Consider the following 25,872-nt stretch of genomic DNA (forward strand, 5'->3'; position numbering starts at 1 on the left):
TTTGCCAGTGCGGAAAAATGAAAATATTTTGCCCCCGAATGGGAATCAAACCCGCAATACTAAAACGTATGTTTATCAATTGATATGACATTCTCAAAATATATAAAATTAAATATTTTTTTATTATAAAATTTAAGCAAATAACACTTTCAGCTTTCATGTAATGTAATGAAGTCTCGCCTTGAGTGTAGACGGGACGTAATTCCCAGAATTGCGCCTGAAGACAAAAATTATGCTGACAGAGATTTAAAAAAATCTGAATATAATATTTTTTTAGGTAGTAAGTATTAACTATTTAGGAACGTTTTCTTTTTTAGTGTCGTTCCACAGACAGCAGGGTAAGCAGAGAGATCCTACACTTTGTCCTCCTTTTTTCTAATAGATTCTGGAAGTATTGCGTGTTGAATGTCGGAATTTAACGCCGCGTTTAGTCTCGTTACCAAAAGCAGAAATAGTAATATTAAATATTTTCATTTCGTGTACAATCACAAGCTTGTGCCTCTATATTTATATGGCAGTATAATCATACTCACTCTATAATTCACGTTAACGACAATCTAATCGACTTATCTACTAGTAAGAACATTATGTAGTAATAACTTAAAAATAACTATGAATAGTCATCGAAGATTAATAATAAATACAAACAACTTTACAAAATAATATTAGATTAGTCTCACTTACGAATTTGCTAAACTTAAGTTTTTTTTAGATATAAATAGAATGTGCAAATTATTGCTCCAGTTACGTTTACTATAACGATCAAAATCTTGTCACGAGAAAGTCTATTTATAGAGGCAATAGTCTATTAATAGAACCCAAAATAATTATTTTTAATTTTTTGTTTGTTTGTCAATGCACTTATACACACTAATCTAAGTAATGGCTTAACTGATTTAAATGCAGTTTTTACTTTTGTATTTTTTTTACAAAATAAAATTATTATTTGTCGGCAGGTACTTTGTAAACAAAATGTGAAACGTGGTCATGGAAGAGGGCTGTGACAACTGCAGCTTGGAGCTGAACGCCAGCCTCTTACTTAACAACACTGGAAACGTCACTGTTATTAATAAATTTTATTTTTATCAGGTAAGAATTTAAATTGTGTATGAAAACTATAAATTTGTGACAGTATTTTTAATTTAACTATCAAAAACTGTTCCGTTACTGAGTGACTGAAAGATAAGGCACAGGGGAAACTATACTGTGTAGAAAGCATTACCTCGATCTGGTAGAGGCACAGCGAGGCGTTCACTTCCATCACTCATCACGCAATGTCTCAGGTATTCAAGTGACTTGATGTAAATGTAGTGTCTCAACACTATGTTTCCAGTTTTTCCTCTGCCTGCCTTGCTTAGTGCGGGATACAGCAATATACTACTCTGGTAGTACCTTGATGATTGGGTAAAATATTTATATATGAATTCCTAAATATCCATAGTTATTTATTTCTAGAAACAAACTAATCTAGTTACTTCTAGTTACTTGTTTCTAGTCTTTGCTCAAACCAAAAAAAAAATATAGAGACTTGAAAAAAGAAACGTTTAGTAACAATCTGCATAAGCCACCGCTAAAAAAACTATATTTAAAAAAATAAAAAACACTTACCCTTATAATAAATTTATTTTATGTAAACATTTGAAAGTTAAAACGTTCAAATACTTGAAGCAATTTAGAGGATCTCAAATACACTAGGTTACTGCCAGCCCGTTGCGAAACTAAAGTATGAGTCTAGACTTTCTGTATTCTAATATAACCTTAATTGTAACATGGGACGACGTCATATTCATTAATAGGTTACTTGTTAACCTTCTGAAGATCTTATTTGACGGTAACTGCGTTTAAAATTGTAAATTATGGTATGAAATTGCAGTAATTTTGCAAAAATATGTGAAATATTGCGTGAGGTTCATTTAAAAAGATAAGCTTTTCTAAGGAACATAAGACGAGACATTCACGAGAAGCATTGTGAACGCAACGAATGAATAGTATTTCAAAAGAATCAAAGATTTCCACCCTCTTTGAGAACTGAACCTACTCACTAAAAACACTTACCACCTATGCCACAGTGGCGTGATGTGCTAGTGGCTTAATGGCACAAATGTGTGATTGTAAACGCGACTGGTTGTGAGTTCGATGCCTACTCGAGGAAATTAAATATTTATTTAAATTTATACTTTCCTTTCTTCGCTCTGGCGTCGTGGCGTTGAGTTCCGCTACTCGACACTCCAAAATTCAGCAGAAAACGGTGAACGGAGTATTTTAACACTAAGTTCTCTCTGCCATCCCTGCTGTGTGCGGGAGGCGTGAATCTGATTTAATTTTTATAACTTTTTAAATTTTTAATTATTCTCTAAACATACATTATTGTATCAGTCTTTCAAATGGGGTCGATGCTGTTTTCTCAGCGGTTAACAAAGAATTTTAATAACCAAGACCGTTAATGGGTTTCTGTTGTAAATTTAAAGTACGACGGGTTTCGCATAATAAGAATCGACGGCTGTTATACGAGCATGTGTACCAGCTTGTGCTTGTACCAACCTTTTAATGCACGAGAGTGTACATAAGTTTTTTATTATATTTAATTTTGTTTTTATTATGTTTGTAAAAAAACTGTTTTTGTTTTATTAAAGTTCATATCAATATATATCATATCAAATATATTTTTTAATCTGTGCAGATGCTGCCTAAGTTTTTATTATGTTTAATATCATTTTTTTTTCTTTTTTATATTTTAACATATTTGGATGTGTGCACTTTCCGAGGAGTCCGTTATTTTAAGTTTACTTGAGTAGCGGATATCAACATCCCGGTTAGTCTTATTACCAGAGCGAGGAAATGAAAGTAGTGAGGTGGAATCGACCCCATAACCGTGGCGTTTACAGTCGGCGCAGTGTCATGACGCTGTGCCCTGACGACCAACGATAAACTATATTAAATTATGTTATTTTTAATATACATAGCATATAAATAATATTAATAATAGTAATTATAAATATTTTTAAATATACTATTTTTTACTCAGAATGTTCAGCTCGCAGTACTATGGCTGCTCCTGGTGGCGATCGTGGCCGGAAACACGACGGTGGTGCTTGCACTCTTCCTCACTAAAACAAGGAAAAGCAGGATGAGTTTCTTTATCATGCAACTCGCTATTGCAGGTACCTACTTAAAAAATATCTTTTATACAAATTATATAGTTTTTATTTTAATTTTATATTATTTTAAATTATTGCTGAAAAATAATCTTTTTTAAAGAAGCTTATTTACAAGCAAATTTAATGAAATTTTATTTAATAAAGATATTGGAATGCGCTACCAAAAAAGACCTGGTTCATATAGAATTATTTAATATTTTAAATATTTTAATTATACATTTATAATAAATACAATATGAACAGTATTTTCGTTTAATATATTATATCTCAACATGACTTAAACAATAACAGTAAAATTTGGCATCACAAGTGCCAAATTGTGCTTATTTATGTTTTTGGCATCAAAAAGACGTAGTTTACTTCATAAAGTGATAATATAATAGAATATTCAAATGCATTATGCTTTTGTGAGGTGCGATATATGTATGTTTATAATAAAAGAAATACGAGACGAAAATAGTAATAACTTATTGTGAAATGTGACTATAGATAGTGTTTTTTTTAGTGATTTATAATTTTTCATCATGCAAGTAGCAAACAGATCATGGTTTTACAGCGTTAACAGAGTAGATAGACCAGAATGTTGAGACACTCCATCCTCCGCTTTATACTCAAGTTTGATTTGATATGTATTAACACACTCCGTTCCCATTAAAACACTTCCGTTCTCCACTTTCCGCAGAATTCTCGAGATATGTTACAGAACGAAAATGAAAATATTAAATATTTCATTCTCCCGAACGTAAATCGAACCTACAACTTTCTTACGTTCTATTATTTTAATATACATATGTCATCAAACATTTTTAATTTCATTTTGTATTCAAGATTTTATCGTAAAACAATAACCAGCAAAATATTTTATATTCCCAAACATCAAATACACGAACCAATAGCAAAATTTAATTAGCTTTGATATAATTTGTATTGAGTTTATTAATATACTTAGGTACTTGCTTGTTACAGATCTGTGGGTGGGTCTTATAAGCGTTTTACCAGACCTAATACAGCGTATAACGATTTCTTGGCTCGCTGGCTCGTTGGCGTGCAAATTAATGAAATATTTACAGGTATTTATGGGCATAAGGTATTTTTTTGTTTATTTTTCAGCATCACGCGGTATCCCGCATATAGCAAGGTAGGCAAAGGGAAAAAATGTTAAGTGATTCCGTTACCCACTTTTCGCATTTTTTTTAAACATTGAAATGCAAATATGAATAAATCATTAATATTAATAATTCATTCCTCCGAGTGAGAATCGAACCCAAAACCGTCGCGTTTCAGTCATACGCATATGTCCCTGCGCCTGAACGGCTCAGATATTTATTTAGTACGATTTTACATTTCAATTATGAATTTTATATTCAACACGTTTATTTGCGTTAATCTTTCGATATACTGATTTAAATCTCTTGGAAGAAAAATAACGTTTAAAATAGATATAATCTAGCTCGATAAGTATAGCGCTAGACCCAACAACAATGTTAACAACTTCTATTCATTAGAAAGGCAAAATATAGACAAGTAATAAGCTACAAAAATCTTTCTACATATTCTGCAAGAAACAAAGCCTTGATGAAAATATAATATTAATACAAAATATTTTTATTCTACAGGGTGTAGTTACGTATTCTTCGACGTACGTATTAGTCGCACTTAGTGTGGACCGATGCGACGCTATCACACATCCTATGAATTTTACTGGAAGCTGTAAGTTATGTTGTGTACTAACTTTTTTAAATTTCATAATGTATTCTTGACTCATTTGGGTATTTTTCTTTTAAATTACATTAGAGCGAATTTTAGTTTATTTATTTTAAATGTAATTATGTTATTTTTATAAAAAGAGGGCAAAACTTCAATTAAAAAATAATATTTTCTATACAATGTGAGAGTGATTTTTATTCACACTGTATAACAGAGTCAGCAGAAAGTAACATAGTATTAACGAGACAATTGGCGAAACTCTACGTCGCAATAAGAACCCATATGTCTATTATACTGCTCTTATCTAATTCTACAGTAAATCCTTCGTATACTAAGAAAATTAACATTTTCTTACGTTTCCAGGGCGTAGAGCGCGCGCTCTTATAATCGGTGCGTGGTTTTTAAGCTTTCTCTTTTGTGTACCGATGTTATTTTTATTTGATGAAGCCGATATTGAAGGTGAGTTGCATTGAATTTACAATAAGTCAAAGTAAATTTAAAAATAATTGATAATTAAAAATTCCCTTTCCTTTTCTCAGGAACTCTTCAATGCTGGTCCAGCATCAACCAAACGCAGTGGAGGATATGGATGACAAGTGTTTTTCTGTCGTTGTTCGTAGCACCCGCTCTAACTATTTCAGCTTGCTACGGCGTCATCGTGGTGACGATACGGCAGAAAAGCCGTAGAGTATTGGGGAAGAGAGCGGCGGCCACGAGACAATGTAATTATATATTTTTTATATTAGAAATATCGTCTGTCGTGACGTTAGTAGGTTCGATTTCCACTCGTGACAGAAAAATAATTTTCTCGCTTTGGTAACACGACAAAGCGCGGCGTTAATTTTGATCACAAGGTTAACGCAACGTCTCGAAAATTAGTCAGAATGGAGGGAACTGAGTTTTTGTTACTAGGTTCCCTTTGCTATACACGGGATGTAGCCTTATACATTGTATTTCTCGTTGATTTACAATCCTAAAATAGATACGGAACCCTCGGTGCACAACGACTCGCACTTGACCGATTATTTTATTTACATGCCCACTTATAGTTTCATAGAATGGATAGACGACACAAGTTTACAAGTCAATAAATAAGTCGTCAAAATCTTTTATTGCTTATACGGCTATTCTTGTTATCGATATTATATCTTTATAGCACTTAATTAACCAGTAGTACTCGTATATTTGAATTTTTATGTTGACATAATTTAATACTGTTTTATTAACATCATGTTATTAGTTTGGTAATTTGTTACAAATTATATTGTTTGAAGTTTACCTTAATTTATGAATACATATATTAAAATATTTTTTTACGAAACACTGTGATGATGTCTCTTTTTTGTGGTTTCCGGTGTGAGAGCCTCGTGACAAGAGTCAAGACACTCCATTCTATACTTGTCATCTGCATTTAAAAATTAGGTAGCATGCTAATTACTGTGCTATTTTCTCATAAAAACGAGAGACCAAAAAAAAAACTCTAGTGTATGGTCTTCATTTATATCGAAATATTAGTTACGTGACAATAACCACATTTTTAGCTTCACGCTGTATCCCTCACACAGCAGGATAGTCACAGGGAATCTTGTATTAAAACACTCGGTTTCCCGTTTTCCTCCGAATTAGGAAAGCATTTATGTTGAGTGGAACTCAACACCGCGCTTTGCCTCAACACTAAAGTGAAGAAATGAAAATATTAAATATTTGATCGATGATCGAGTGGGAATCGAATCCACGTTTACAGTCATTTTCTTGTGCCCCTACGCCACGAATGAACTCGTAACAATATCTCAGTTCTAATATTAAATAAAAATCACCTGCTATTTAAATTAAAGTAAATACAGATTAAATTTTCAATCAAATTATTTTCAGACCCTTCTTTATTTCATTTCGTTACTGTTTGGCTTCGGATCTCTATTTATGTGTTTAGTTAGGATATTAAATTAAATGTTTCAAATTTAAGAATATTATCCTTGAAAATATAAAATTAATAAATATCGCTTACTTAACATTTAATATTAATTTACTGCTAAATCTACGAAACATGAGAGAAATGTCAGTTATATTAAATTACTTTCGAAATTTAATTTTGAATAATGAAGAAAGGTCACGTAAAAAGCATGAGGACTCCAGATACATATATGAAGAAGGTGATAACAATTTGGTGCTCTGTTGTCTCTGGCTAACCCGCTGGAGAAAGAAAAAGTTTTTTAATTATATATTAACATTGCTTACATGGCTATAACTAGACATGTGGCTTTGTCCGTAAAATAAATGGAAATAAAAAAGGAGTGACTTAATTCCTAAATTTTATTACCTAAATATTTTAAAAATTACCTAATTTATACAGATAGTGACGACTTGGACAGCCGCCGCGCGAGCAGCCGCGGAATTATACCGAAAGCAAAAATTAAAACTGTCAAGATGACCTTTGTAATTGTATTTGGTGAGTAGATTAACATTTTTTTAATAGTTTTAAGCCTTTTCTTGCCTAAATCGTAGATTAAGTCGAAATTCAATCGTTTCTTACTACTTATTTATGTTATTAACATAACTATGTTTAGGGATTTTTTTACAAATATGCGATATGCAAAAACTGTTGCTTGCAATTATCATTTTTTTTTTTCATCATTAATTAAATATTTTAACCATTTTAAAGGTGTTATTCCGCACTTAAAAAAATATTTTTTTACAAAAAAGAAAAGAAAACAATCATCCTGATCAATGATCCTCTTTAACTACAAATGCATTTTTAAAAATTTATATTGCTATTTAACTAGTGAACTAAGTTTTCGACGTAAATTATTTTTACCTAAATTTATAATAAAAAAATATAGAAAACTATATAATATATATACCTAAATAATAAATCAACAATTCAATAACGCAAAATGTCACATAAACTTTTCAAAGTAAAGAAAGGAAAATAAAATATATGTGACGACAGTACACATATAAATTGCGTCCAATACGATGTTTTGTAAACATTAAGAAAGGCGATGTTTGATGCCGACATGTCCAATGTATTGGCCTAAATAAAAACGGTTCGACGCTTTAATGGGACGATTACGATTACAATAAATATATATATTTTGGGATATTTGTGTGGGTTCATGGTTCATGTGCCCTGGAAAATTTTGGCTTATTCTCATTAGTTTTACCCAGTCGTAGTACTACTGGAAATTTTCTTCTCTTTCTAGACTTGCTAGTATGATTACTAGAAATTTTCTTTTTTGTTGGTATTTGCAGATTTACCAGTAATACAGAATGGTATTAACATGTAGACTTAGGTCTTATAAAAAAATATTTTTCGTTTCTCAGTATTTAAGTTTAGGGTGTAGCGTGGAGTGTCGCCACCCAATGCACAATATCATTAATATAAGTAAAACGTGAATGTGGTTTCCATTGAAGAAAAATATTGCACACTTGGGAAAAATTACACAATTTTTTTAAACGAAACTGCAAGACTGTTCAAGACGGTTGGTTTCCAAGAGGTGTGGATTCAAATCTGTTACGTTACGTTCTATTTTTTATACGTACCTACTCTAGAAAAGCAAACACTTTCTCGACCCAGACTAATAAACTGGTACGATGGAAAATACATATCTAGAAAATTAAGACTAAAATTACCTTTTGTGGAACAATACTTTATGTATTTTAGCCGAGGACACATGTATATAAAAAATTGGAAATTCCTTATAAATTGATATCAGACATTCAATTAAGAAAATAACAGCACAATTAACAAATTGACTATTTGAATATTTAAAAAAAACGTTTACGCAAAATATATATTTAAATATTAAAGTAAAGATTCATAGTAATTTGATTTTTATGTCAAAACCAAAGCTCTTAAAGTTAGTTTAAAAACATGCGACATGAAGACCGTAAAACGACTATAAAAACCTTTTATGACTCTGTCCATTACTTTTAAGTGGACAAAACTGCTATTCTTAAAGCTTCCATGTTCATGTATGAAAATTTTATAAATTATTTTATTATTAATCATACTGGAGTCGCGAGTTATTAACCTCGAATATTTTCTGAACTTATTTCTATCTAATATAGTCTATTAACGATATTTTTAGTCGTTTAGCTTTTTTCTTTTTATATGATAATAAATTTACAAACTAAAGCTAAAATGTTCCTATTAACATAAAAAAGTTTTGCTTGTTTTTACTATATTATAGTAAAATAATTTCTTAATTAAATCAATATAGTAAAATATTTAATGTAAAATGTGTGTAGTTGTGATAACAATATACTTTAAGAAAATAAAAGTCGATTGTTACTTTGCCTATGTTATATTTTCTTTTTTTCTTTCAATTTCATAAAATATCTCTTTCATATATACCCATAGGTGAGTGGAAATTTATAAATTTACAATTTGAATCGTGACTCGACTGCGCCGTAATATATGAAATATTTAAAGTTTTCTCCGCGTCGTTATTGCTTTAGCGCGGTGCGCCGATATAATTTCCATATCTTATACGCCACAAGTGATTTTCGATTAAACGAACTTTAAGAGCTTTTAAATTCTATGAAAAAGTAAATCGATTAAACTTTCTGGTGTGCTTATGGTAAAATATTTTTATTTATTTTTCTCATATACGCTCAAGTATCTTAAGTCTCTTTTTCAGCTGAGAATGAAGAATCAATCGCCATTCTTATATTATATTGCTAGAATATATTGAATAGATATCAATTTCTGACTATAAATGCGAAAGTTGTAGATTCGATTTGTACTCTGAAGATTTTTTTTCATTTCTTCCATTCTGGTAACAAGATCGTGGCGTTAAGTTCCGCTACTCAAGTGTTTTAACACTTATCTTGCTACGACTACTTGCTATCACATAATTAGTGACTCAGCGTCGCCTGCTTAGACTACTACTACTACTACTACTAATTACTACTAATAAGAAGAGAGAAATAATATTTATTTTACATAAATTGTAGCCAATATGTTATTATGAAAGTGCGCATATTACTGCAAAGTTTTATCTAAATCTGTTCAATAGTTTTTGTCTGAAAGTGGTAGAAACATCCATCCTCACAAGGTTTAACATTTTAAAATAGAATGAAAAATTTTTTTTCTTTTCAGTATTCGTCCTCTGCTGGTCTCCATATATGATCTTCGATCTGTTGCAAGTTTACGGCTACGTTCCAGACACCCAGGCGAATATCGCGATAGCTTCCCTCATACAAAGTCTAGCGCCTTTAAACTCGGCGGCGAATCCTGTCATTTACTTTATATTTTCTAATAGAATTTTTATTACTTTAAGGTAAGTCGTGTATTTGCACTGTTATCTCGACGGTTTTTAGTTATTTAATATTTCCATTGAGACGTTATTTAATATTTTTAATTCTTCGCTCTAGTAATAATACTCTGCCTCGGGTTTCCAAAAATGTTGCTCAAATTAGTGTTAAGTGCTTCCCTCCCTGTTTAAGTGTCATGCCCATAATAACCATGAACAATCCGAGAATTCTCTTTCTTCTCTCTCTCTCTCTTCTCAACTTGCTGATTTTAATAAGATGTACCAATATATTTAGAGAAAATTATAAAAAGTGAGGTAAGTCTAATTTAAAACCTTTGTATAACAATGGGTATTTCCAAAAATGAAACCATAAATATAAATAAAATGAAATATACTTAACTCCAATACAGTAGTAACGTGTAAAACTGCCAGTAATCACCTCCCAGCAGGCATTATTTTGACATCGTAACAAAAATTATAGGTGCTTAATGAATAACTAAATAAAATGGGGTTTCATTAAGCAATGTTAACCTTAAGAAGGGTTGAACAAGAACTGAATTAGTCCAAATATTTGATTTTATGATATAAATATTTTGTAAATAATATGAAATTAGGTTTTTGTTTTTGGTATAGATATAAACCTAACGTAAATAACCTTTCAACGAAATATATACATATGAATATAAATTTTAAACATATGTGAAACTTCTTTTGTAAATATTGAGCGCAGAAAGATGAAATTTATTATACACGTTCCTTGGGAAGTGAAAATTTGAATTAGATAACTAAATAATTTATATTCCGAAAATATTTGTTTGGTCCAAAACTTTTTCTGTGATAAATAATCGCAATGTTGATTTTATGCCTCACAAAATCTAAGAAAAAGTTTTACTTAGCTGAATCTTAAGAAAACTAGTTCTAGCTACTTTATATTCTAGAATATTTTTTGCATATTAACTTTATGACACTAGAGGAATGTGAATTTGGTTCTCATAAAAAGCTTCCATACGTTGCACCTAACCGTAAAGTAATAACATTTTATTACTATCATTGTTCGGTTGATCTAGTTACTTGAGGCTCATGTATAAAAGAAAGTAAGCCAACGAATTTTACATACTATTAATATAATTTGGTTTTTAGAGCTTTCTTCATATGTGAGTAATGTGAAAATAAAATAATGTAAAAACATAATAATTTTGCGAAATATATGTGTATAAAATGAAAAAGAAATATAAAAATATTCACTGATTTCTAATATATGCATATCATATTAAATTAAAACAGCCTTTACCCGCCTCATATATTAGTTTTCATATTACTGCATAGAACTAAAGCTACAAGTATTTATTGCAAGTATAAATCATGAAATGGTAGTTTAGTATCTTAGTCGTTAATAAACAAACCAATTACCCGACCGCATCGCTATATATCTTGCTGGAGTCCTCTTAATTACAATTCTTCGCCGTCTAAGACGCTAAAGTTACACTCAGTTGGTACTGAACATGAGTTATGAAGAATGAGATATCTGCATACAATGATCGTGAGTTTGAATACAATTTGATGTAAAATTTGCGTATATTTTTTTCAATATTAATATTCTAGTAAGAAAAAAAATAAGTGAAAGTGAAAATTATATTAAAGTATAATATGGCCTCTTAATAGTATATTTTGTATGTAGATCTGGCCTATATCTAACATATAAGACATACTTATTATTTAAAAATGTACCAAAACATAATATAAATGATAGCTACTTACTAAACTTTTCTTCACACTGGACTATGAAGGTCTTTTCGTTTAAAAATACTTTATTTTAACCCAAGTTTACATTGAACTGTGCTCTAAGTCTTTATGACCTAAAAGTTGTAAAAATTTATAACAGAATTTGTGTTACTCTAGAGATGCTGCCTTTAAAATATGATGCCGACATTGTCAAGTTGTAAAGTGGAGCGAAAATATCATTTAAAATGGCATAAAATAAGTTTAATATAGTAAAACGCAATTATAAGGCAATGGAAAGCCATTTTAAAGGTTTATAAAAGAAGCCATTTCGAAGATTAATATTTTTGCGACTAAATCTTTTAAGTTGTTTTCCAGGAAATTCTCCTAAAATTCAACGGAAAGTGGGCAACGGTAGTGTCTTAATGAGAACGGAGTGTCTTAACAGCAGTCCCAGGTTCCTTCTGTCTACAAAAAAAAATATATATAATCTTTTTCTTTCCTTTAAAGGCAAAAAATCAAAGTAATTTAAGTTTAAAAATGATTTACATAAAACGCTTAACGTGTCCAAAAGCCATAACGCGCTTCAAGATATTAAATTGTTACTTTATAAAAATGCAAATTGATTTACTTTGGGTTTTTTTCAGAACAAAAAGTACATTTTTATTGTATTTTCAACCTTATGGAGGGCTATAGGCATTTTTCTCATAAAATATATGTGCTGTAATATGGAATTTGTAGGCAACGTGGGTAGGGTGGATAATAGTATGATAATTTGTAGATATGAATAAGATATTATTATGTTTACTTTATATTTAATTTGGAAATTCCTGATTATCAGCACGTATAGGAAAATTGTAACTGGTCAGTTGTAGTACATGCGAATTGTTTGTAAATTGTTAAAATAGAATTTTATAGAAACTATATTAATAAGATTTATTAATAAAATGTTTATTTATTAATAAACCATTCGAGGGTAAGCTTTGGTGGAAAAGTAAAAAAAGATAAGATTATAAACGCTACAGGTTGTGGGTTCGATTCCCAGTCGAGGAAACGGATTATAATTTCAGTCTTCCGCCTTTTATTGAGTTCTGCTGCTCAACACGGAGTATCTTAACACTATCATCTCTCTGCTTATATCTGCGGGATACAACGTGAAGCGTGAAGTTAAATTTTATATAACATATTAATAAAGTGTTTTTTCAGGAACATTCCACCATACAAATGGCTCTGGTGCTGGATGAAGACGGATTCCCACGTCAACGAGTCGAGAGCTCATACAGAACTCCTAACGTCATCTCATAGACGGACTCGACACGAACTTACTATTAGGGTAAGTTGAAATATATAAATGTGAATATATAATGAAATATAGTTGATAAACCGTATTAGCGTTTGGTACCCCATTCTTTCTGATTAGGAACAAAGTGTGAGAGTAAAAAAAAAATTATTAATATACTAGAATTATAAAGATGTGGAGTTTGTTTTTGTTAAACGCGTTAATATCAGTAGTTCTACTGGATCGAACTGGTTTTTTTTTGTGCCAAACAGTTTATTTTGGATATGTTGTTTTTTTTCTAAATAATTCGTTATTTTCAGAAAATTGTAAGAGTAATTAATATGAATTAATGACTTACATTTTTTTCTTTTTACTATTTTGTAAAACAACCTTCTAATAATGAAACTAAATATTTTAAAGACAAAACTAAACAAAATTATAGGACCTGAATTAGTTTTTACTACCTGCAACAAGAAACTTGCGTTAAACCCATTTTCAGAGTAGCATACCAGAAGTCTTTATATATTCTAATTTTCAACATAATTTTGAAAGAATAACGGTTCACTCTGATACGACATTCTAACGACGACCTAAAGATGCGTTACTTATTCAAAATTAGCTTCTCCGTCCATGATACTCTTTTCCCGAGCGACCATAAAATCTTTGGTAAAATGCCAGGATGAGACCCAAATTACAAACCTTAATGAATATTTACAATCCTACTTTTATATTCATAGTCTTTTTCATTATGTTATCATCACTATTATTATGGCCCAAGTAACGTTGATGTCTGGACCAGCCTCGCTTATAAGCGCTTAAGCTATTTTTAGTGAAGCTGTAAATATATTTATTTCTATTTTATTAGTTATATTAAAATCAGTTAATATAAGATGTCTGTCGCAAGATTTTCTTTAGATCTTTTTTTCTATATTTTTATGTTTTTATTTGGTTTTCTTTATACATTATTTTAAATTACTTTTTAATATGTGTAAGAGCACAAATTAAATGCTACGTAAGATCTCAATTGTTTTAGCCATATAAATATTTTATTAATTTCCTAAATTAACCAGAAGCCATCCTTTAGCAATGGAAACCTAATGTTAATACACTCCGTTCTTTACTTTCCACCCAATTTTCTATTTATTGCTGTTAACATGCGGAACTTTTCTTGCTTAAGTAATTTAAATACAATCATTTCCCCGAGTGAAGATTGAATCACACAATCATCGCCCATGGCCCACAACGCCGCTACATCTTCTGAGGGAACTTATATATTTTTCTATAACTCTCGACAATGTTAGTTAATTGTCTTTAATCTATTCATTATTTTTAAATATTCCCGTTCCGAATCTCTATTAGGCATCGCTTTTAATCTTTAGCCCTGTCGAGGCAGGTCAAACAATAGGTGATCCTTGTCACTAAATTGGGCTCTAAACGTCGAGCCAGATATTCTAAGTATCATAGACGTATAAAATTAAATTCACAATAATATTATATTATTTAGTTTTTATTATTTTACTTTCAGATTTATATTTAAAATTTTAGAATACCTTAATTAGTTCTAGGATGGCCTTTACCTCCTGTAAAGCCTGTGCCATATTTTTCATCCTATTCATATAAGACCTATTATAGTAATATTTTTTTAGGTTAAAGGACATTAATATATAAGTAGGTATATCTAATTTATACAACAATTCACAGGTAAAAAACGACAGTATGAAGAATCAAAAGCAGCGTCTTCACCAATGCAACAGCTCAAGGAAAGTACGACTTCATCTCCCCGAAAGTAATTTACAAAGCAACAATAACTGCCATCCTCAACCACCTGGACGACCTGCAGATACGTTTTTGTAAAAGAATCTTAATATTACTTTAATTTATTTATTTTTTCTTTACATATTTCTTATGCAACAATAGAAATTTTAATATATTTTTTTTCTAATATACTTGTAAAAAATAATTAAAATAATCCAAAGATAATCTTTCCCTCAAATGGGAATTGAATCCACAAGTAGTAGCAGTTGCAGTCGTTCGTTAGCGAATACCTGAGATATTTCTCATTTTTGTTTTAATACAATTAAAAAAAATAATATGATGATGTAACATAATATCATTTTATTTTCTCATTATTAATAAGCAAATTTGAGTATACAATTTTCTAATAATATAAGATTAATAAATATTATCAATGTGAGTGTTCATAGTATTTAATTGTTGTCATTTCGTGTAAAAAAATCATTATAGTTGTATTATTAAGCAATTTTTTTATTACAGTTATTTAATGTAAATGTAAGTTAATAAGTTAAAGTTAAATCCCGCAAAAAAAGATGATAATATAAAATAAAGTGAAATCAATAATCGTTTATAAAAAAAATTACATTATTGTAAAACTATTGGTTTTTCCAAGTTACTTGTATAAACATATATACATACTACATAGATACTTGGGCTTATTAGTATACTATTTATTTCAAATATTTTGATACATTCGGTGTTGTGTAGATGTTAGATATAATATGTAGGTAAGATAAGAAAAAATACTGTAAGCAAAGATACAGGGAGTAATGAAAAATAGTAATAAATTTGTTTGGGTTTTTTGTCTCAAATTGCTTGGTGTATAAATTGACCGATCTCATTAACCAAATTAGTTGATAAATACTTGTATTTTTTGTTAAAATTTATGTATATAATCCTAGTTTTCGGATGCACTATGTGCCCCACTATTAAACGGCAAATCTCAACGCCTTGCTATGCCATGTTACTAAAGCGAATATGAAAGCATTAATAAATAATAATTCGTTACCCCGAATGGGGATCGAAGCCATAACCTACGCGTTTACAGTCTAAAGTCTAACGTCTAACGAAGATAGAACTTAACTGGTTTAATTTTTGAGAGGTACAGAAAATAAAAGCTAAAGAGATGACAGTTTGAATATCGTCAAATGGACATTTGTGATTATATTGTTTTAGTTATTTCTTTTATCATAAAAGTAAAATATTTTTTTTGCTATATGCTTGTCAGGCAGGGACAACTAAGTACCGCATTATCTTGGAAAAACTGCTATATATGTCAATATGTGATTTTGTCAACAATTTCATAAAAATCAGAAAAAGACCGAAATAAAGAATTTTTTATAAATTATGTGTATATGTAAAAACTGTTGTACTTTTCTAAAAATAATTTTCATATAAATATATGTAAAACGTGTATGGTATATAAAACGAAATGTGCTAAAGTGGAGTCAAACTCTAGTCATTATGAATAATAATATATATTCTCATAAATGTTAAATTTATTAATTACCGTTTATTAATGTAAATTTATTTTATACTGTAGATTAATAAATAAATGTATAAACATTTTAATATATTTGTTTTATTTTATATATTCAAACGTATTAAGTTTTATCTAGAAATATAGAATTAGAACTCTAGTGACATTTTCAAAAAGAACTGAAACACCAAAGGATGTTAATGAAAACATTGATTCATTGTTCGCTTCAAAGAGATCAATGTATCGCGTCATTTAGCAGAATGTTTGAACTCCACAAGGTCGTTTATGCTTTGTAAGCTTTGAATCGAGCCTAATTGTGATGATATATATATCTATACATTGTAGAATTACTTATCGATATGATGATATATATGATACGCTTTACGTCTACTGACAAGAGATTTGTCTTGTTAATAAGACGTGGGAACTAGAAGAAATTTATCGTTCCCCCGAGTGGGATTCGAACCCACAACCGTCGTATTCACTTGAGAGACACTTGTCACTACGCCTAAAGTATAGGATATACATACACAGTATAGATTATATCTAAGTTATGTTAGAAACTAAAATCCTAGAGCTACATTGGTAATGTGGTGTAAGACAGAGAAAAATCAATGTCAGGACACTTTCAGCGCGGCCATTGAAACCGAAAATAGGAAAGCCAATCTAACGGAACAAGGGAAATAACCGAATTCGTACGATTCCTTATCACTATTGGTCTCGTAGTGACCAATGTATCGCGCAGTTACCAGCTATTCGAGCTGGAGCAATTTTCTTTGATGTACGTAGGTTGTATAAGAATTACTACTTTTTTCCCAATATCTTAATTGTAATACATACTAATGTATTATAATTAACACGTTGGAAAAAAAGGTTCCTTAAAGAATAATATAAAAATAAGTTCAAAGTTTAATAATATGTATGATTTCTTACAGCAGTAATTGGTTCTTCTCCGCTTTTCGCCTGAATCCGAGACCCTGCGTTTTGAGTGACGGAACTTAACGACGCACTGTCTTCTATAGAGGTAAATTGTTTCCCCTGAATAAGGATTAGTACCATCATCGCAGTAGCAGTTAGTCCCACTGCGCCATCACGGCGTTAAACCACTCACTGAGTTGCCACAACGTCATTACATATTATTAGGTCGATAAATCAAGTAAGGCAAATAACGTCATATTTCAGTAGCTATTGAGACTATTTTACGCACGATTAATGAATTACTAGAAAATCCCTTTAACACAACAGCTGACATTTATTGCTCGGAAAAGATTGATTGGAAAAAACATTAGGAAAGTTTGGAGACCAGTGAAATGTCACGTCGATTTTAAATTTCAAACATTTGGTAGATTGCTAAAAATTTATTTTTTATATTGTATTATTAGCAACTGACATGTTGTTTATTGTTTTCAATGATTTATGGAGAAAGGGTGGTGTGTTTTTTTAAGAATTTTTAGAAACTTAAATAAAAGTCCATGTTATATCAATATAGTTTCAGTAATATTTGAGATAAACGGGAGGGCATTAATAATATACGTAAAAAGTATCTGAAAACGGTTTAGTTATTTATTTTTAAATTATTTGTATTATTATACAATTTTAACTTACAAGCATTGAAACCTTCAATTAAATAATAAATAGTCGACATTAAATTTTCTGACATACTATGTAATTTCCATAACATAATAAATGTTATAAAGTTTAAGTAACCGTAACTTCGCATCGCAGGTTAACACTTGATTTATTCTTTTATGGATACCAATATTTCAATAGAATATATATTTTCGGGGAAAATGTATTGAGAATATTTTTTGTTGAGTCAATAAAATGCAAATACGCAAATAAAATTGGTAGGTTAAACTTGTATGAATAAAGATGTTAGTGCTTATAGAGTTGAATGAATTATTCAGGAGAGATCTATTCCTATATCTATAAAGCTGTTATGGGAAAATTGAAAACTGTAATTTGGTTCGTGATTTGCAAATATAAATCTTAGGTCATGACAAATTAGATAGACGTGATGTTTTACTACATTATTTTAATGATAACGTCTCGTCCAAAAATTTAAATATGCTCGTCGTTTATCCTTTGACCTTTTCTGAATAGTTTTATCGAGCAATTTAAGAAGATCATTTAAATATTTGATTCAGTTAATAATTTTAAATATAAAATGTTTATATTTTAATTCTATTTTAAATAAAGTCACAGTAATGCATTGTGATTGTAAAGCTAAATTTTTTTGACTGTCCATAAGAAAAAGGAAGGTGTCCAGAATAAAAACAAAATAGCATCGCTTATAACATACGAGCGAAGCCAAAAACGTACACTTGTATAATATTTACATAATTACTATTCTTACGACATATTTTATCAGTACTTTTAAATCGTACAGAATTTTAAATGATAGCAGTCATATAAATTAACATTCATATAAATTTCTACAGGGACATTGTAATCAGAGCCATAAATTTATGGATCATTCAGTTTGTCTTTTTTATATGTATATTCGTATGTAGATTTTACCTTATACATTATCGAAGCCTTACACTCGAAATACATTTGCGTACACATACAAATGTGTAGGGAGTTCTTGCTCAATAAATTAACTATTTTATTGCTGTAAGAATGAAAAAGGTGAAGTAATACAATCTAGGGCGAAACGATTGGTGTCTAGATTTCGGTAGAAAATATTGAAAAGCGAAAACGAACATACTTTCGCTATAATAAAATTTCGATAAGCAAGAGTGCGGGAGTAGTGCTTTCAGATTAAAATTTTAGCTGTAAAAATTATATCTCTAGATTCAACCTATATACGCCTGGTTCTTTCAAATAACGCAAGGAATTTTGTGCATGTTTTTAGATTGATGATGAAAAACTAAAAAAAGAAATAGCGAAATAGCCATAATCACCACGTGGACCTGGAGTAAATTACAGATCATAAAATATAATTTATTTGAATCTAAAACTAATCAAAATTGAAACTTCTAACGTTTTAAGATATTTCTTGTAATAAAATCCATTATATTTTCCCATAACAGTTACTTCTGAATAAAAAGACATTCACAAGTATTGGACTAAAACTGCAGGCAATAACAGTCGCCCATTGTTTTCCGCCGTTATACGCGCTCCGTTGACAGTTGAAATGTCCGTGAAAATATGTTTCGTGTGTCGAATAGGAATTGGAGTAGAATCAAAATGGGTACATTTTTAAATTTCTTTTATGTCTTCTTCTCTATTATCCTGTCCTACTTCCTACTAGAATTATAAATGTAGTAGTTTGTGATGATATTTGTTCTACTTTCACGCAAGAACTGCTGAACGGATTTTGATGAAACTTTACAGTAATATGGTATAGATAAATGTAAATAATTTTAGCGATTTGGCTTTAAATATTATTTTTATTTTTTAATATTATACAGGTATAACATACGCCGGTAGTGGTAAAGTTTTGGTCGGATTTATTTTATTTTATTAGCTTTAATTTTAATATAAAGTTATACGGCCTTATAATACATATCAAGAAAATAGTTTCATTCATAAAATAAGACAATAATAAATATTTTATTATATTAATATGAAAAAATACATATATTACGACAAGAAAACATCACATACAGACATATTCATTTTATGCTTCACCGTACTCAATTATACTCGTACATACACAATATTAAGAATGGATCTCTTGATCCTCAGACGATAATTTGCTATATTAGCTCAATAGTAAGGAAGAAAGCAATTTGGTTGTGTCAGTGGCCATCGGGGCCGATATGATTTATTAGGTCCCCAGTCTCCCCTGACCTTGTACTCTGCTAGAGCTAGATACTTAATCATTCTGAATCATTATTCAAAACAAAACTTGTAATTTGTCTGTTATATAAAATAAAATATTGTGATGTTTTAGATTTTAGCAATTTTTATCAAAGTAAATATTATGGTTTTCTACATTTTCCACTAAAGTATAATGTTATATTTTTAAGTAAAAAAATATACAGATGTATGCTCTGTTATTATTGGAGTATGACTAAGTGTGATAGTCTTATACTTAAATCAATTCAAGGAAATATTTAAAATGTATTGAAGTTTAACAAACGAAAAAACAGCTTCGCGCTGTATTCTGCACACAGCAAGGTAGGCAGAGGGAACCCAGCGTTAAGACACTCCTTTCCACTTTCTGCCGAATTCTAGAGGCATTGCGTGAAGTGTAAGATATTTTGAGTTAATTGATAATTAAGTCAAAATATCCTTAATTAAGCCAAAATCAAAGAATGGATTTATGTCTGATCCACAAAACGGTCCAATAGTAAAACTAAAATCACTTAAAGTATACAATTTAGGGTTTTAAAACGATTTCGATAGGCACATGTCAGTATAGTCGCGTTGTAAAAATAGACATTTCGGTAAAATTTTATTGCACGAGTTAAGCGCTGTTTTTGCAAGCAACATTTAAAATTACGGGTTCACTATAAAATTTTAAAAGGCAACTTCACGATTTTCCTGCTTACTTAGGCAGAGAAAACTTTATATTAAGACGCCTAGGACTTTATGCTAGCTAGGAACTCTACACGTTCTCTAACAGAACGGAAAAATAAAAATAATTCAAATGGCATCATTCCCCCGAATGGGAATTGAACTCAGAACCGCCACGTTAACTATCACAATGCCATGAAGCAACATAAAAAAAAACTCTATTAGTTAAGTAAATAAACAAAATAGTATATACATACATATAGAAAATACTAGTCAAGATTGCAAGATAAGCGATGCTCGTAAATCTATGTGTGTAGATCCTGGGAAATATTCCAAATGTAGCAAAGAAAATGACAGTCCCATACAAACTGTCTAGTAGGGGTTTACCACTCATTTGTCAGTGAAATAGTGTTGTTATTATTAAATTTATTATTTTCAAAGAAAAAAGCGATTGTGCCATAAAATGTTTCAATGTGTAGGGTAAATTACTATTTATAATAAAAAAAATGAGAATCTGATGAGTTATATTTGCCTACCTTGAAAATATCATGGTGGCAGTATCTGACTATAAACAAGACATTGGGGGGGTCCGGTCAACGTGTAATTTCAAGAATTCGGGTAGCGTTTATAAAATTAACAATATCAATTATCCCATATATTATAGTCTATTAAACTTGCACATGTGAGAATAGAAAATCTCCAGTAACTTATACATAATAATCAACGTATAAAACAAAAGGTCAAAGGAATCTGTCCCCGAGCGGGAGGTCACTGTCGATCACATCGTAAAAAGGAACGACCCAAAATATTATATATAAAGTGACAAAATCTTCTCCAACTACTTTCAACGAACAATCGATAGAAGCTATGCTAAACTTTTATTAACTTATATTTAAAAGCTATCTTCGTTTTTTTTAACATATCAATTTTTACACAGAAAATAGGGACTGATAATTTTTCTTTAATGTGCCACGGCACTCTGCTCTCTCTCTGCTTCTCTTTGTGATAAACTTTACATGAACAAAAATAAAATACGGCTAAAATAAGTCTTCATACATTTATTGGAACTACACCTTGTAATCTATACTAATATAATAAAGCAGAAGAGTTTGTTTGTTTGTTTGTTTGTTTGAACGCTAAGATCTCTGGATCTACTGGTCCGATTTACTATGTTTTTGTTTTGTATGAAAGCTCCATTCTTCAGAAGTGCTATAGGCTATATAACATTACATTACACATATAAACTAATATATTTTAAAGTACTTTCTAATTTGACATGCAATTTATTCTGCCATGTTAATAACAACCGTCGCGTCGCTACGCAACCGTTACCGCGACATTTTGATATTCATTCTTATGAAAATAAATATAATAGACCGACGCAAAAATATTCATATAGTTCAAGCAGGCGTAGCCGCGTCCGGGTCCACTAGTACATGCATAACAGGATATACAAAGAAAAGCTAACGACACACTCAGATTCAAAATGTTAAGTGTGGAGTACTCGATCTGAATGCCGCTATATTATTAAATATTAGAGACTCAAACGCGGTTTCGCTGGCTTAAATTTATTTTTGGTAGGTACTTATTTTATATTATAATGGAATAACATTGTTTTAAATATGTTTCTTAATAAAAAGTGTTCTATGTTCTGTGTAATAACTCTAAGAATATGTGTACATTTTCATAATTATCGGTTAAGTAGTTTTGGCGTGAAAGTGTAACAAACAAACTTTCGTTCACATATTTATATTAGTGTGATTTCTTTTATATTTAATTTTAAAATAAACGAATAAAAACTTTTCGAACAACATAGAAAAATAATAAATCATACTTGACAATCAAAAAATCAAATCATTTCTTATAAAAATGCTAACAAACAACATGAAAAAGTAAAAACAAAATTCATCCAACAAAATATTTTTTATTTATGGCACAAAATCAAAAATAAACATGAATATTTAATTTTTCACATTCATCAACGTCGGATGATAAAGAGCCTTTTCAATTTAGCGAGCGAAAAGAAGCAATGGATAACTTTGGTGAGATATAACGATTATTCAGTAGGAAGCCGTCATGGCACAGCGGTGGTTCTTTCTGTAAACACGACAGTTTTAGGTTCGATTCTCAATTGGGAATATGAAATATTTCATTTTCCCGCTCTGGTAACAAGAGGAAGCACGACGTTCAATTTCGCTGCTCAACACGCTAAGTCTCTGTCGTGAGGAACGGAGTGTAAAGCACTGCCTATCCTGGTACATGAGTTATACAACGTGAAATTAATATTTTTTTAATTCAGTACATTATTAAGAAAATAGTCAATTTCAATGAACAAAATGTTTTCTATGAAAAGTATCGTTTAAAAATAAGAATAAAACAATTGTGCAATAATATTCGATTCCAAGCTTGACTTATATTATTTAATTTTCGGCTATAGAAAGCTGATGCAATTCAAAATTTATAACTTCCAATATTGGGTTTAAACTTCCATCTGCACACGAGCCGGTCGTTTGTATGGACAGACCATTTTACACTCGACACGTGCACCGAAGTTTGATTCTAACTACTACTATAAAGGTGCCTTACCGATTTTTTTATAGGTGCATTCTTATTTGTATAGATCTAAATTGTCATAAATATGTTAGTGTAACAACGATTTTTCTTATGTTTACTACTTTTTATTTATAAATGAAAGTTCAGGTCGTCATGGCGCAGGGGCAATGTTATAGCAACGGTTGTGGGTTTGATTCCCATTTGAGGGAATGGAATATTTAATAATTTTATTTCCTCGTGCTGGTATCGAGGCAAGGCGTAGCTTTGGGTTTCGTCACTCAACACGTGCCTCAAGAATTCGGTAAAAATTCGGAAACGAAAGTGTCTAAATGGGAACGGAGTGTCTTACGGAATATCCACTAGACCACCCTGCTATTTGCGGAATACAGCGTGAAGTATTTCGCACATATCTTAAATACTTGAATAAGAGAATCTGGTAAACAAATTTATTGTAAGTTAAAAAAATTGATAGATAAGGACGTAAACAAATCATTGTTGCCATCTAACGCCAAAACGTTCGAAGACAACCAACTATCTCAAGATGTTTTCGAACTGAAAAGGAATGAATCTCTACATGACATAGGAGGAGCTCCTGTCCCAAACATTAAGAAGAGGAAACGAAAAATACGTCCAAGACTAATGCCAAGTGACTCCTCATCGTCAAGTACTCTTTCCGGTTCCGTTCCAAATATACCAGATACAATTGGTAAAGATGACTTTTATGATGCATACGGAAGCTTGCATGAATTCAAAGGTTGGTTTGTTTAATCTTTCCCGTTTTTTATTGAGGCACCGCTCCTATATCACCGTAGCCTAATGATATATAGCCTTCCTCGATAAAGGGATATTTATATTTTTTAATTTCTTCGAGCTGAATGCACTTGCACGCCTTGCTGTCTCACTTGCAACCATAAGAAATGTCTACTATAAATAAAAAAATGTTCATGAAAATAATGAAATGAAAAAAAAAATGAAAAGTATGAAATATAATATACATATATACCTACAATATATATATATATATATATATACCTACCTAATAAGTACCTATGAGACATTTTTCGACTATGAAGAAATCCTTAACATTTTAATAATGATATTTTTTTAGATGACAAGGTCACGACAATTTTAGCTCAAGATCTCGATCGTGACTTAAAAGAGACCAGCAACGAGCAATCCATTCAGTCACAGAAACCATCAGGCACTCCGCGTCAATCTCTAAATATCTCAGGAGTAAGTTTTAGTAACGTAAAGTAACTGTTATTTTCCCGCCTTGCACTGTCTACACTGTACCTATATGAGGTATATAACGTAAAAACTAAAAAATAAATGGTAAACTATAGAAATAATTTGCTTCGTTGAGTTCCGCTGCTCAACACGGAATGGCTGCAGAATTCGACAGAAAGTGGGGAACGGAAGTGCCTTAATGGGTACGGAGTTTCTTAACACTAGTTTCTCAGGCTCTTAAAAAAAAGAAAACTATTGCGTTTCATATATTTAAATGGATATTGTAATCCAGCATATAGTGCACCGATTAAAGATATTTGTATGCATGAATATGTAAGCATGTTTTACATAAATTATTTAAGATTTTTTATAATATGTTTGGTAATTTTTATTTTTTTATTTTACAGAAATCTCCGACATCTAAATAATTAGGTTATTTTTAGCAAGGAATTCAAGCAAAGATACAATGTTTAAAAATTAAACTTAAAATATTTACAAAAAAAGTGTTTTATTTGTATACTAACCTCACGATTTACTAATTTAAACTTTTATATTAACGGCATCCATTATGGAATGGTATTTTACTTAGATACTTAACACATCGTCCCTGTGGCGCAGAGGATAGCGCGTTGGACTTCTAATCCAAAGGTCGTGGGTTCGATCCCCACCAGGGATGTGAAATAACAATAAATCATATTTTCTAGTAATAATTAGAGAAAATACCATGTTTTGTTTGTTTTTTTAAGTGTAGGTATATATAAATATTTTTATTAAAGTACCAATAGCACTTAATTCATTGGAAAATAATAAACAAATATTTTCTTTTCATATTATTAATAAAATGTAATATTAAATGTAAATTGCTTCTTTAAATTATGGTACTCCACCTTTTGTAATCCAATCCATACGATAATATAAACAAAACTTTTTACAATTTCGTTCAAAAGAATGACATTTTATTTTTTGTACCACAGTGTAAACAATGTCATCATGACACCTCAGTAACATTTATTTACCATCATTTCTTGTGTTTTTATACCAATTAAGGAAACGCTCTATCATCTCAGGAAGTCCCGTCACACGGGACTTCCTCAGTTTTTACTAAGGTATAAGAAATTCAAGTTTTTTATATAGGGAATTGTTAAACATTAAACACAATTGCTCGTTTGTAACTAATTCTTTAAATAAAATAAAGAAATACAACTTCATAAATAAAATCAGCAATGTTACCCT

The 25,872-nt window shown here is 30.4% G+C and overlaps 2 protein-coding genes and 1 non-coding gene across 3 annotated transcripts; all 3 read left to right on the plus strand.

The window, feature by feature from the left end:
* The first annotated feature begins 961 nt into the window (after positions 1-961).
* Positions 962-15,027, plus strand: LOC146532816 (cardioacceleratory peptide receptor-like). The gene is made up of 10 exons (XM_085196681.1): positions 962-1,089; positions 3,026-3,161; positions 4,125-4,228; positions 4,775-4,868; positions 5,229-5,324; positions 5,405-5,587; positions 7,216-7,311; positions 9,967-10,147; positions 13,046-13,172; positions 14,820-15,027. Exons 1-10 carry the CDS (start codon positions 988-990, stop codon positions 14,970-14,972), a joined length of 1,272 nt encoding a protein of 423 aa, XP_085052807.1. The 5' UTR covers positions 962-987; the 3' UTR covers positions 14,973-15,027.
* A 7,861-nt stretch (positions 15,028-22,888) lies between these two features.
* On the plus strand, positions 22,889-25,067 carry LOC146532817 (uncharacterized). The gene is made up of 4 exons (XM_085196303.1): positions 22,889-22,901; positions 23,885-24,166; positions 24,521-24,645; positions 25,047-25,067. The coding sequence occupies exons 1-4, from the start codon at positions 22,889-22,891 to the stop codon at positions 25,065-25,067; spliced, it is 441 nt and encodes a 146-aa protein (XP_085052429.1).
* A 175-nt stretch (positions 25,068-25,242) lies between these two features.
* On the plus strand, positions 25,243-25,315 carry TRNAR-UCU (transfer RNA arginine (anticodon UCU)). Its single transcript has one exon. It is a non-coding gene; the product is annotated as a tRNA-Arg (tRNA).
* The last annotated feature ends 557 nt before the right edge of the window (positions 25,316-25,872 follow it).

Source organism: Heliconius melpomene, chromosome 13, assembly GCF_056956725.1.
Source record: "Heliconius melpomene rosina isolate 202511_hmr_F chromosome 13, ASM5695672v1, whole genome shotgun sequence".
NCBI classification, from domain to species: domain Eukaryota; kingdom Metazoa; phylum Arthropoda; class Insecta; order Lepidoptera; family Nymphalidae; genus Heliconius; species Heliconius melpomene.

Coding starts and splice junctions, on each gene's coding strand:
- LOC146532817 (XM_085196303.1), top strand. Junction 24,167..24,520: donor AAGCTTGCATGAATTCAAAG/GTTGGTTTGTTT, acceptor ATATTTTTTTAG/ATGACAAGGTCACGACAATT. Junction 24,646..25,046: donor AATCTCTAAATATCTCAGGA/GTAAGTTTTAGT, acceptor TTTATTTTACAG/AAATCTCCGACATCTAAATA.
- LOC146532816 (XM_085196681.1), top strand. CDS start 988: ATGGAAGAGGGCTGTGACAACTGCAGCTTGGAGCTGAACGCCAGCCTC. Junction 5,325..5,404: donor TGATGAAGCCGATATTGAAG/GTGAGTTGCATT, acceptor TCCTTTTCTCAG/GAACTCTTCAATGCTGGTCC. Junction 5,588..7,215: donor AGCGGCGGCCACGAGACAAT/GTAATTATATAT, acceptor TAATTTATACAG/ATAGTGACGACTTGGACAGC.